Source organism: Cupressus sempervirens, chromosome 1 (assembly GCF_028749045.1).
Source record: "Cupressus sempervirens isolate cs-2001-9-10 chromosome 1, ASM2874904v1, whole genome shotgun sequence".
Lineage (NCBI taxonomy): Eukaryota > Viridiplantae > Streptophyta > Pinopsida > Cupressales > Cupressaceae > Cupressus > Cupressus sempervirens.
In genome coordinates, this window is record NC_143118.1 from 348,162,451 (window position 1) to 348,175,188 (window position 12,738).

Below are 12,738 nucleotides of genomic sequence, written 5' to 3' on the forward strand. Positions count from 1 at the left end.
TAACAATTTAGAGATAGTTTAGCACATTGCTTGGGTATAGGATGACCATATGGTCATGGTCAATGAAAATTTCCTAGTAAAGTTCAAGATTGGGGGCTACTATGGTGAGGTACTATGTGATATTATACCTATGGATGCATGTCATATATTGTTGGGTAGGCCATATTGAAATTTTATAGGCATACTATGCATGATGGTCATGCAAATACGTATTCCTTGATAAAGGATAAAAGATGACATAAAATAAAGCCATTGAAAGACCTAGAAGAAAAGGTATGTAGTACTGCTAGAATAGGTTTAATTGATGGAAGAAAGTTCCTAGAAGGTATGAGGCATGAACATATGTGTTTTGATATAATTCTAAAAGATGACAAAGAGGAAGTAGAAAAGGAACCCACAGAAATTGCTGATTTGTTGGATGAGTTTTTCGATATTGTATATGATAATGTTACCGATGGATTACCACTAGTAAGAGAGATTATTCATCGGATGGAATTGATTCCAGGAGACCATTTTTCAAGTAAGGTAGCACACATAATAAAACCAACATAAAGTGAAGTATAGAACAAAAAAGTACAAGAGTTGTTGTATAAGGGGTTGATTTGAGAGAGTTTGAGTCCATATGCCATACCAACAGTATTAATATCAAAGAAGAATGGAGAATAGGTGATGTGTATAGATTCTAGGGCTATCAATAGTATCACAATCAAGTACATATTTTTCTTATCGTGGATTGATGATAATATGGATTGTTTGAGTGGAGTTGTGTGTTTCACAAAGATAAATCTTAATATTGGATATGATCAGATTCTAAATAGATAAGGAGATGAATGGAAGACTACTTCTATGACAAAGGAATAATTATATGAGTGGTTAGTCATGCATTTTAGGCTAACCAATGTACTGAGCACTTTCATGCAACTCATAAATGAGGCATTGAACAAATTAATGGGTACATTTCTCATTGTTTACCTAGATGATATTTTGATCTTTAGTAAGACATTCGAGAATCATATCATGCATATTAATAGGTGTTTGAGAAGTTGATAGAAGGAAAATTGATGATTAATTTGAATAAGTGTAGTTTTGTGAAGAACATACTCTTTGTTGGAAATATGGCTAAGTAAGATAAGTTAGTATGTTATTGGAGTTGTCTTTTATGGAAACATATACCTTGTATGAATAATGCACCATGTACAGATAAAGTCTCCACAATTAGACATGGAAAATTGTCTAAGTATCAAACAATTATCTAGCAGAACATAGATAATTTTGATAGGTATGGATGATAGAGTGATTAGTGGAACATGCACAGTTAAGAACAAATAGTACAATATCTTAGGATGAAATATGTAAGTGCATAGGTCTATACAAATAATACAAAAGGAGCTATGGAATACACACCAGTAAAGGTAGTGAACAGAGAAAAACATAGCATATCATTAATTTGGTAATTATAGGTTAAATAATTATTTTATGTACAAAATAATTATTTAACTATTGAGGGATGACATCCTAGATGTTAACCCAAAGAAAGGAAGAGTTTGTTTTTTTATTTTACCAAGCATCTGAAAGCTTGAAGGCCAACTAGGCAATTTTGATAAAATGTAAAGGTATAAAGGAAAGATTATATTATACAAAGTAATGTGCAAGTTGTGTGATATGTGCAAACTCATATACAAACTATATGATACAAATTTTGATGTATGATCAGAGGTATGCAAAGAGCAATAAAGGAAAGATCAAATATTGAAGATATTAGTAGTGAAGAGGTTTTTGTATCTATCTCTTTTGCATCAAGGAACTATATTGTATAATTGCATGTTTGGATAGTGGGATCATCTTGCATTCATTTTGTAGTTGTTTATAACAACTCCTAATAGGTTTGAGGCTTCTAATAGGGCCTAGTGCTCTAACAAGGATTGAGACACTATATGTACTTAATAGACTCGTAATAGGGTCAACATCCTTAAAAAGATACTTTTTTTTAGTGGATCATTTTATGGGTACCCTCCCCACTAGGTTTTTCCTTGGCCAGGGTTTCCCCAGTTAACAAAATATGGTCTAATGAGTTCTCTTTGTGTACGGTCATGTTTATTATTCAACATTGTTGGCTTACTTTCATATGCATGTTATAAAGTAATTAACAACATTTAGTTTTGGGTAAAAGTTTGTAGAATACTAATTCACCCCCCTCTTAGTATTCCCTATTTCTAACAATTGGTATTAGAGCATAGTTACTCTGAAGAGACTTAAAAAATTGAATAAGATCCCTATGAATATGGAGCAATTATAGAGGAATCTTGAAGAAGCCCTTGTGTAGGTTGATCTTCTTATTGAGGAAAGAGATAACCTAAAAGAAAGATATGGAGATGCAAAAGACTACATTGGGAAAAGTCAAAAGATAAGATTAATCATCTGAAATCTAGAAAGGAACCTAAAGAGAATACAAAGATAGTGATGAGGTATCAACATTAAAGAAATAAAATGAGATTTAGAAACATGAGTTGAAGATTGTTGAACTAAAGTTAAGTTTGAAGAAAGATGATATCAAGGTTGAATAAGATCTAAAATCCAATAATGAACTAATATCCCATCTTAATAAAGTGACATCTAAACTTGAATCCATCAAGATAGAGCATGAAAAACTTTAGAAGTACAATACTATTATGAAATGAGAGTTAACCCAAGCTAAGCAACAATTAGAAAAGTTATATTCTAGTAGTGAGAAAATTGATGAGAAAGTATATTATCAGAGACATTCCTATGATAAGAATGGTCTTGAATATTTTATTGGAGAAAAATCAACAAAGAAACCTGAAGTAAGAAAGGAACCAAATCTAGTTGTTGAATCCCCTGGACCTAAGAAGAATGACCTAGAAAAGATTGAATCCAATCACTCTATAAATGTACTTAAGGAAGTTGAACATGCAAGTCAACTCAATAAACATGATGAAACTAAGAATACAAAACAAGTTGAATCACCTAAAGAGGTAAGGTATAAATTCAAAGGTAGATGCTTTTTATGTAATGAAGTTGGTCATATGAAGAGAGATTGTACATATAAGTCATTCAAACCTATTACAAATTTTTATTGTTATAATTATCACAATTTTGGTTAAAATTAGTTAATTGTAAGGAACCTAAGTTTGATAGTAATAATAGAAACAGTAGAATGTTTAGAGATACTAACCCTATAGTTAATGAGAGAAGAAGATCCTATAGAAGATCTAAAGGAGAAAGATCTAATGGAACAAGGAGTAATATTGTGTGTTACAAGTGTAACAATTTTGGACACATTGCCAAAAATTGCAAAGCACCAATTAATTAGAATGGACATAATCAAAGAAGGAGTACATCGGTATGTTAGCTATGAAACAATTTTGGTCATACAACAAGATTTTATAGAATGAACATGAGAAATATCAACAAAAATCTGAATTTCATAAGAAACAATAATAGGAACAACAAAAGAAATGATAGGAACGACAATAGTCAGATAAATGAATTGAAAGAACATGCAAAAGAATTCAAAGAGGTATTTTTCAAAGAAAAATATCCATCAAGTTCACATGTGGTATTAGAAGAACAATATTTTGATGCACCTTATGAAAGATTAAGGTCATCTATCGTATGTGATTCATCTTATTTGAATTAAGCACATTTCTATTGAAGATCAAGCATAAAAAAGGCATAACAAGGTTAGAGATTGAGTTAAGAGTTAAAAAGTTGATTTGAGGTAGAAGATGATGTATAGAAGTTACAATTAAGTGCATATATAATATGGAGATCACATGAAGTTATACCAATGAAAATAAGTTGATTGATATAAATAAACAACTTTTTACAGATTGAGTAGTTGTGCAATTAATGTGAAGTTAATTTTGACAAGATATAAGCCGTGTGAGAAATATATTGTGTATCATTCAAATGAGTGAAGAGTTAAGGAGAAATCAAGAGTGATTTGATAATGATTTGAAGAAGAATCGAAGTGATTTCGAGTGCAAATTAAATGTATCCCTAGTTATGCAAAACTAAGGTATTTTCCAAATTTATAGTTGAGTTTTAAAGTATTTATTTTGTTAAAATGGGGAATCCTACTATATGTGATGTTTGCGGGAGGCCAAGGTACAAGTTCAAGAAACATCCATATGTATCTATGGAAGATGATCCCTTAGGAGCATTTTCACAAGTTCCTACATAATGCGTTGCACGTAGAAGATATTAGATCATACATACATTGAAAATTTGAGAGTATTGGGGACAAAAAAATTCATAAGGTCCTAGACCTAGTGTGTAATGGTGATTTATAACTAAAGCAAGAGTTTACACACCTGAAGGATTAGAAAATTTTCAAGCATATTCTCTTCACAGATTTTGACAATCACGAGTGGAGTAAAATCATCTTAAGAAGAATTCATGAAGGAATGATTTTATAGGAGACATCCCTATGATGATTGACAACAATATGATTCATAAGCTCACTAGTTTGAGCAATGAAGGTAGAAACCTTATTAATGAGAAGAATGTAAAGAAGTTGGTTGAAACTAACCTAGAGATGAAATCAGATGGAAGGAACATGAGAATAGATTTGATGACAGAAATTGATATGAGTGTTATTAGTAAAATCATTGGCTACAAAATGATTCATAGTTCCAGAGTGAACTTAGTACACACTAGATTCATTCATGCAATGTATTCGATGACAAAGATGAAGCAAAGAGTAAATATGTGTGAAATTGTCAAGCAACAACTATTGGACAACACTGAGAAGAAAAGAACAAAGAATGTGGCGTTTAAGTTTGAATCCCTCCTAACAAACCTATTCTTCCAAGTGATTAGATAATTCCCTGGTATGCCAGACTGAGAATGGGATGGTGATCAATGTACTATGAGATTGATAACTTAGTACTATAGGAAATAATCAAAGGAGAAGATAACACCATATATATCAAATATGATGAAGAATTTCCAATCTATAATGAAGCAGAGATTCAAAATTCTACCTACTCTAGTGGAGAAATATAAGGATGACATATGTTTCATGGTTGAAATAGATCTCACATGTATAGAGGTAGTAGAGCCTAGAGTGAAGTTCATAGACCCCGTGGGCTATGAGATGATTGAAGAAATTGTAGAAGGTTATGCAGAGATTATCTTAGAGTTAGAAAGAGACAAGGAATGTCCTAAATGGGGGACATATGATGAAAAAGTCAAGGAAGTTCATAGTGAACTCCACAACAAATATATCAAAAAGAAAGTTGAGCAGAAAATTGAAACTATTGTCAAGGAAACTAGTATGATTAGAAAGGAATATAAAGAAGAAATGGGAATTTCTATGGAAATGAGAGAAAGTGGGAAAACATAAGTCTTGATAGCTACACCTCTAGCAGTAGTAGGATTAGTAGAAGGAATTACTATAGCAAGACCCTCCACACAAATACGAAGTGCACTGTATGTTGCAGTAGCACAAGTACAACCTACTATTGTACAACTAGTTCAAAAGAAGAAGGATGAAGAGGAAGTAAAGATAAATGGTGAACAATAAATCACTCCTCCAAGAACAAGAAAATAAGAGAGACTCACCAAGGTAAAACAAGAGGTAGAGCCACCTTCTAGGAAGAGAACAAAGAAACTATCCAACGAACCAGTCAAGAGAAGGAAAAATCTACAAATGATTGAGTTTGATTAATTTGAAGAAGAAGAGGAATCATAGGATAGACCTATTGAGAAGGTTGTAATTGAAGCTAAGACAACCTTAGGTAAGAAATCTTGGAAACCAAAGGTAGCAAATCTAAATGTTTAGATTATTGATAATAAGAACTTTATTCAATTGAAAAAGTATTATAATTTGTATAATAACATGGAAAGGATGCAATAGTTAGATACATGATTTTGGAAAATAAAATATTTGAGGATATTTAGAAAGACATTCCTTAGGAATTGTAGAGTAGGTTAATTAACATAAAAAGAAGAGTAGTAGAAGATGATAGAGGAATAAGGAAAAATCAGATAAGAAAACTCTGCGAAGTTAACAATGATGAAGATATGAAAAGGATAATGAAGGCTATTAAGCCCTTGTTGAGGAAAAAGAGAAGAACAATTCTGTTGATGGGTTGCAATTATGAGAAAGTGAATGAGAAAATTAAGAAAGAAATAGTCAAATTCATGACTTGTACACCCATTTTTTTCCAAATAGAGAAAGGATTTAGGCAGAGAAATACCTATTTTAGAGAAGAAAAGTGCACCTATATTAGTAATAGAGATATCCAAAGACACTGTAATTTTAGAATCATCACCACATATTATAATTGGTACCGATACCATGCTCGTGGGAAGTGCAAAAATAATAATTGATGACAAGGAAGATCTTTTAAAGGACTATGGCACCAACATTATTGGCAATATCACTAGCTACTCTAGTTCAAAGAAGAAAGATGATAAAGAAGAGCAAAAGATAAAGAATAACGAAGAAGAGAAAAAAAGAAAAGAAGAAGAGAAAATAAGAAGAGAAAAGGAAGGAAGAGGAAGTAAGATAAAAGAAAGAGGGAAGAAGAGAAAAGAAAAGTTGAAGAGGAAAGGAAGAAGGAAGAAAATGAAAAGCAAAAGAAAGAGGATGAAGAAAAGAAGAAGAAGGAAAACAAATAACAAAAAGAAGAGAAGATAAGAAAAATAAAGAACATGAAGAAGAGAAAAGAAAGGAAAAAGAAATGAGGAGAAATGAAGAGAAAGAAAAATATGAAAGAGTAAAGCATAACTGATAGGTTGTGATGCATGAATCAACATTCCAACCTTAGCTTAAGGACATTATTATAGAATTTGATAAAGTAGAGTTCCACCATGAGGTTGATATCCTACTACATACACTTGATGAGAAAGGAAAGTCTTATACACTAACAATGCTATCCATTGCATCTAATGATGATGATGACAATCAGAAAGGACTTATATCATCACTAAGAAAACTGTTTGAGAAGAATAAAAATGTTAGAAATCTTAAGAAGACCTTGGAAAAGGTTGTTGAGAAACTTCAGAAGACAGTCACGACCAAGGTGATTGAGTAGGACATACAAATAAGAGAAGAAGATTTAGTGAATCTTTTTGATGAAGAATACACTACTTGATCAGATATTGTAGCAACTTAGACACAAATCAATCATGATGCATAGTTATTTACCATTGTGTGCAACAATGTGAGAAGTGATTTGCAGACCCTTGATACTAGTATCAAGGAATTGAGAAGATGTTTGGAAGAAGGAAGGAGATTGTATGGACAATGCACTATGCCATACAATTATCTAAAAGATATGAATGATGAAATTAGTTCAAAGGTAAGTGAACTTTAGATATTGACATCAACATTATAGAAACCAAGCACACTAATTGAAGATCTTGAGGCCATAGTTTTAAAAGTTCATAATGAAATCAGAGTCATTGAACTTAGGAAAGTAGGGTAATCAAATGGTTCTCTCTATTAAGAGAATACCTGACATTGAAGGTCAATAATTTGCAAAAGAAGTTGGAAGAATGCATTGCAACTGATGCATCTTATGAGAAGTTTGCATACATAGATTTAAATGCAGTTGAAGTAGTCTCCTATGGATTGTGTGCACTACTCAACAGAAAAAAGGTAGTAAGAGATACATGGCAGAAGGAATTTGAATTGCTAAAGAATTTTTCTGCAGATTGTCTGTCCAAAATCTCAAATTCAGCTTGAGAAGAGGTAAAGAACTATAAATTTTGACTTGTAAATATATTTTGACACCTTTGTCATTGATGTCAAAGGGGGAGAAGTATATAAGGAAAATTGTGTATAGTATATGATGCATGTACTAAGGGGGAGTAATATCTATGAAAAGTGTATTTTAATAGGATTAGTAAGGAAAGATGGTTATAAATTTAATTGATCCACAATTTTTATGTTTTGAGATTTTACAAAGGCCAAATTTTGAAGAAAGTTTTTGTACAACATTTTGGGACTTGACCAATTTTCCCATATGTTGCTATCAACGCCAAAGGGGGAGATTGTTAGAAATATGGCTAAGTAAAATAAGTTAGTATATTGTTGGAGTTATCATTTATGGTAACATATACCTTGTCTAAAGAAGGCACTATGTACAGATAAAGTCTCCATAGTTAGACATGGAAAATTCTCTAAGTAACAGATAGTTATCCAACAAAATAGGGACAATTTTGATAGGTACAAATGACAAAATGATTATTGGAATGTGGGAAGTTAAGGTCAAATAATGCAGTATGTCAAGATGACCTATGTAAGTACACAAGCCTATATGACAATACATAAGGAGTTATGGAATAAACACTAGTAAAGGTAGTGGACACATCAAAACAAAGAATCAATAACTACGTAATTAGAGGCTAACAAATTATTTTGTGTACAAAATAATTATTTAACTATTTAGGGATGAAATCCTAGATGTTAACCCTAAGAGAGAAATAGTTAGCTTTGTATTTTACCAAGAGTGTGAAAGTTTGAAGGCCGATTGGGCAATTTTGATAAAATATAAAGGTATAAAGGATATATTGTATTATGTGAAGTAATGTACAAGTTATATGATATGTGTGAACTCATATGAAAATTGTATGATACAAATTCTAATGTATGACTAGAGGTATACAAAGAGAAAGAAAAGAAAGACCAAATATTGAAGATATTAGTAGTAAAGAGGATTTTGTATCTATCTCTTTTGTATCAAGGAACTATATTGTATAATTACATGTTTGTGTTGGAATTATGATATATTTTTCATTAGTTACAACACTTATTCAATTTTGAATGCTTATCAAGCTCATCACTTAGTCTACAGTTCATATCGAGCATTCAGTAGTGGTTACCGAGTAGAATAGTTCATACCATGCTGAACAGTGGTCACCGAGAAAATGGGAAGTTCAATAGTGTTTACCAAGTTCTCAGTGTTCACTGAGTCATCAGTTGAAATCAATATTTACCGAGTGATCAAGGTAAATGAAGGACTTAGTGTTTACTGAGTGATCAAGGTAAACGAAGGAATCAATGTTTACCAAGTGGAGAAGGTTATCAATGGATTCAGTTTTTACCGAGTGATACAATATTCACTGAGTCACCAATGGTTACCAAGTTCCAAACTACTTAGAGTGATTAATATGGACCATGCCTCTACTCTTACTGAGTGCATGACGATGCAGTGTATTGTAGTGGATGCCAAGTATCAGAAGCTCACCGAGTCAATTTGAGGAACCCGAGTTTTCTACTATCTGGTCGACTTAGTAATGTTTTGTTCACTTATGTTTGGCCGACCTTGCCAGTGTAAATATTGGAATGGTATATATGTAATCTATTATATCATTTGTAAAATATGATAAAATTTTGTGTATCGTTGTATGGTATTGTATTGCAATATTTTTTAAAAAAAAAGGTGAATTAGCAATAGAATAGAGGAATACAACAAGGTCAACATAGATGCATAAAAGTTATATCTATCATATCAGGTGATCAGTGCATAAAGGATCTTATCAGCAATCAGTTGTAACCAGATCCATTGCTTCATCCTAATAGGTGAATTAGTTTGTAAATCCTTTAACAGGGTAGACTTAACAGTCTTTTGTAAATCTCCTAACAGAGTGCATACTTCATTGTATGTTTGTAAATCCTCTAACAAGGTGGATCTAGCAATCCTACTTGATCCTAACAGGGCAGATCACCAGAAGTGATCATTGTAAGCCTTAACAGGCCAACTTTATACTGCAGTATTGAAGTTTTGTGGACATCATCCCCACCCCAGTTTTACTTTCTAATTGGAAGGTTTCTGGGTCACCAAATCAATGTGTTCATGTGTTATGAATGTTTATCTTTTCATGCATACAGTAGACTAGATGGATGAAAGGTGAATATGTTATTATGCTGAATTGATTTAAAGTTTTAGAGTTATTGATTCACCCCTACCCTCTTAGTAACCTTGTTAGTCTTGATTATTTCCAACAGTTTGGGCAGTGGGCTCATCTTGTATATATTTTGTAATTGTATATAAAAAATCCTAACAAGGTTTAGGCTTCTAATAGGGCATAGTCCTCCAACAAGGACCGAGACACTATACGTACTTAATAGACTCCTAATAGGGTCAACATCCTTAACATGATACTTTTGTTTAGTGGATCATTTTGTGAGTACCATCCCCACTAGGTTTTCCCTTGGCCAGGGTTTCCCTAGTTAATAAAATATTGTGTTATGAGTTCTCTTTGTGTATGGTTATGTTTACTATTTATCATTGTTAGCTCACTTTCATATGTATGTCATAAAGTAATCAACAACATTCAATTTTGGGCAAAAGTTTGTAGAATATTGATTCACCCCCCTAATAGTATTCCCTATTTATAACACTCTTAGTATATTTAGGATTTATAGTTTTAGCAGAAGGTCTAAAAATGGACCCAGAGAAAGTGAAGGATATCCTTGAATGACCTAATCCAAGGAGTACCACCGAGTTAAGATATTTTCATGGATTGGCTAGCATTTATAGAAATCTTATCATAAGTTTTAGTTGTATGTGTGGACCCTTGACTGAAATAATGAGAGGGCATAAGAAGGATTTTAAGTGAACTATATGAGAAGATAAGAGTTTTAATTTGTTGAAATAGAAAGTTACTGAACAACCCATTTTAGCACTTTCAAATTTTAATAAGGTGATTCAAGTAGTTTGTGATGCTAGTGGTACTATAATAGGAGTTGTTTTGAGCCAAGAAGGTAGACCTATTACTTATTTCAATGATATTTTGAATGATGCCAAAAGAAAACATTCTGTTTATGATCAAGAATCTTATGCTACAATTCAAAGCATTGAAGAAGTGGAGACACTATCTTCTTCCTAAGGAGTTTTTTTATATAAATTAATCATTAAGCTTTGAAATATTTGAATAGCAAGGAAAGTTGAACCAAAGGCATTTTAAATTCATCTTACATCATTTACTAATGTTTCTACTTCACTAAACATGTAGTTATGTCCCGAAGCTTTTTTATTTTCTTATATTGCCAAAACTTACAAGTAATCATAGAAACATCTCTGTATGATTGAGAAAAATAACATGGCAAGATATACTAATAGATAAATCTAACCCTATTATGTTATTTTGAATGTTTTCCAAGAAAGTTGAAATTTTGCACTCTACCTTTCCTATAAATGGTAAATTGACTTCATGGTTGGGGAAATATAGTTATTTCATCTAGTTGTTACAATTTACTAGTTAGGAATACTCTTGGGAGGAAAACATGACTTTCCTAGTAATCCCCAATTCAATGTTAGAAGTATTATGTGATTATAAAATGAATTAAAGTTAGAATCTTGCATTTTTTCCTAATAAATTAGCAAATCAAGCTTTCCTAATAAATTAGCAAATCAAGCTTATCTTAAAATGAATTGTATGATTGGATTCATGTATTAAATAAAACTAAAATATTATCTCCTTTATCTCAAAAAATACGAAGTTGAATTTTTTTAAATAATTAATTATGTTATTTCTTCCTAATATCTAAAAATAATTAAATTAGTTAAGTGAACCCATGCATTTCGATGTAAAAGGACATATGTAGATTTGCATCTTCACAATGTTATTAAGGAAGGAAACATCCTCTTTACTTAATATCCATATGACTATATGTGTAGTAAGTCTTAGGAAAAGTATGCTCAATATTAAAGAAAGAAAGTTGACCATGTCTAGTAAATGTGCCTTTGCTAGCAATTAGTCCAGATGATAATTATGGAAATAAATCTAGTTAATCTTTTTTAACACTTAAATAGGAGTAATTACCACTTTAGTAGAACTAGAAGTTGATTAGCTAAAATAGGAATCAAGTGATTGAATCATTAAGTAATAATTGGGAAAACTATAAGAAATAGATATAATGTTGAAATGAAGATTTATTTTAATGTTGTTGCTAAAAGTATGCACATTAGGATCATCTAAGGAGAAACAAGTGTATTATAGAAATCTTGGAATAAAACTAGACTAAGGGTTAATTATTATTGTCGGAGTTACTTATAAAAGACATGTGTAACTTATGATAAAATCTTATAATAATATGTAACAATTTGAGTACATTTAAGAGGAAATATAATGTCTAGAAAAAACATGTTTTGAGTGTATGTTATGTTTATAGCATCTTGGGTTAAAATAATTTGGGGTCTTATGTTTCCATGCAATAATGGCCACATGGGAAACTTTGAACTATAAACTAATAAGCATCTCCTATATGTATATGTTATGTCTTTTACTATTTCATGTAACTATGTTCATAATATCATGGGAACATGAGGACATCTTAATGACCTAGCATAAGAAATATACTTTGTAAGTAGGCCATAGAAAATAAATTAAAGTCACGATCTCTTGTGTGACCATAATATAGGGCTTTGAAAACTAATGAAACCTTAGAGTTGTTCTTGCATTACAATAATCATTTAATGGTCTCGAATGAAGTCATAAGTTATACTTATAAAGTAGATGTGGTCATGTATAAGAATAAATTAAATGTGAATAGTTTAATTTTATGACTTCTAGGAGTATGTCAAATCCTAGTGGGGGAGGATGTAATACCCCTCTAACCCTAACATACGACTTCGAGAAAAATAGAAAACAATGTAGGGTCCTGGTGATGTTTGATACACTCTAGTTAGTTTTAAATCAAGACAATATATTGTTGATTCATATTTACATGTTTCGAATTCATACCTCTTTATTGTTTAG

The 12,738-nt window shown here is 31.5% G+C and overlaps 1 protein-coding gene across 1 annotated transcript in view; it reads left to right on the forward strand.

Annotated features, from left to right (window-relative positions):
- Nucleotides 1–327: 327 nt before the first annotated feature.
- The window catches only part of LOC149577661 (uncharacterized), a 30,415-nt gene continuing 18,004 nt past the window's right edge, over nucleotides 328–12,738 (forward strand). The window contains exon 1 of the mRNA XM_089797221.1: nucleotides 328–520. Within this exon, the coding sequence (XP_089653347.1) occupies nucleotides 328–520 (193 nt within the window). The remainder of the gene's footprint in view (nucleotides 521–12,738) is intronic.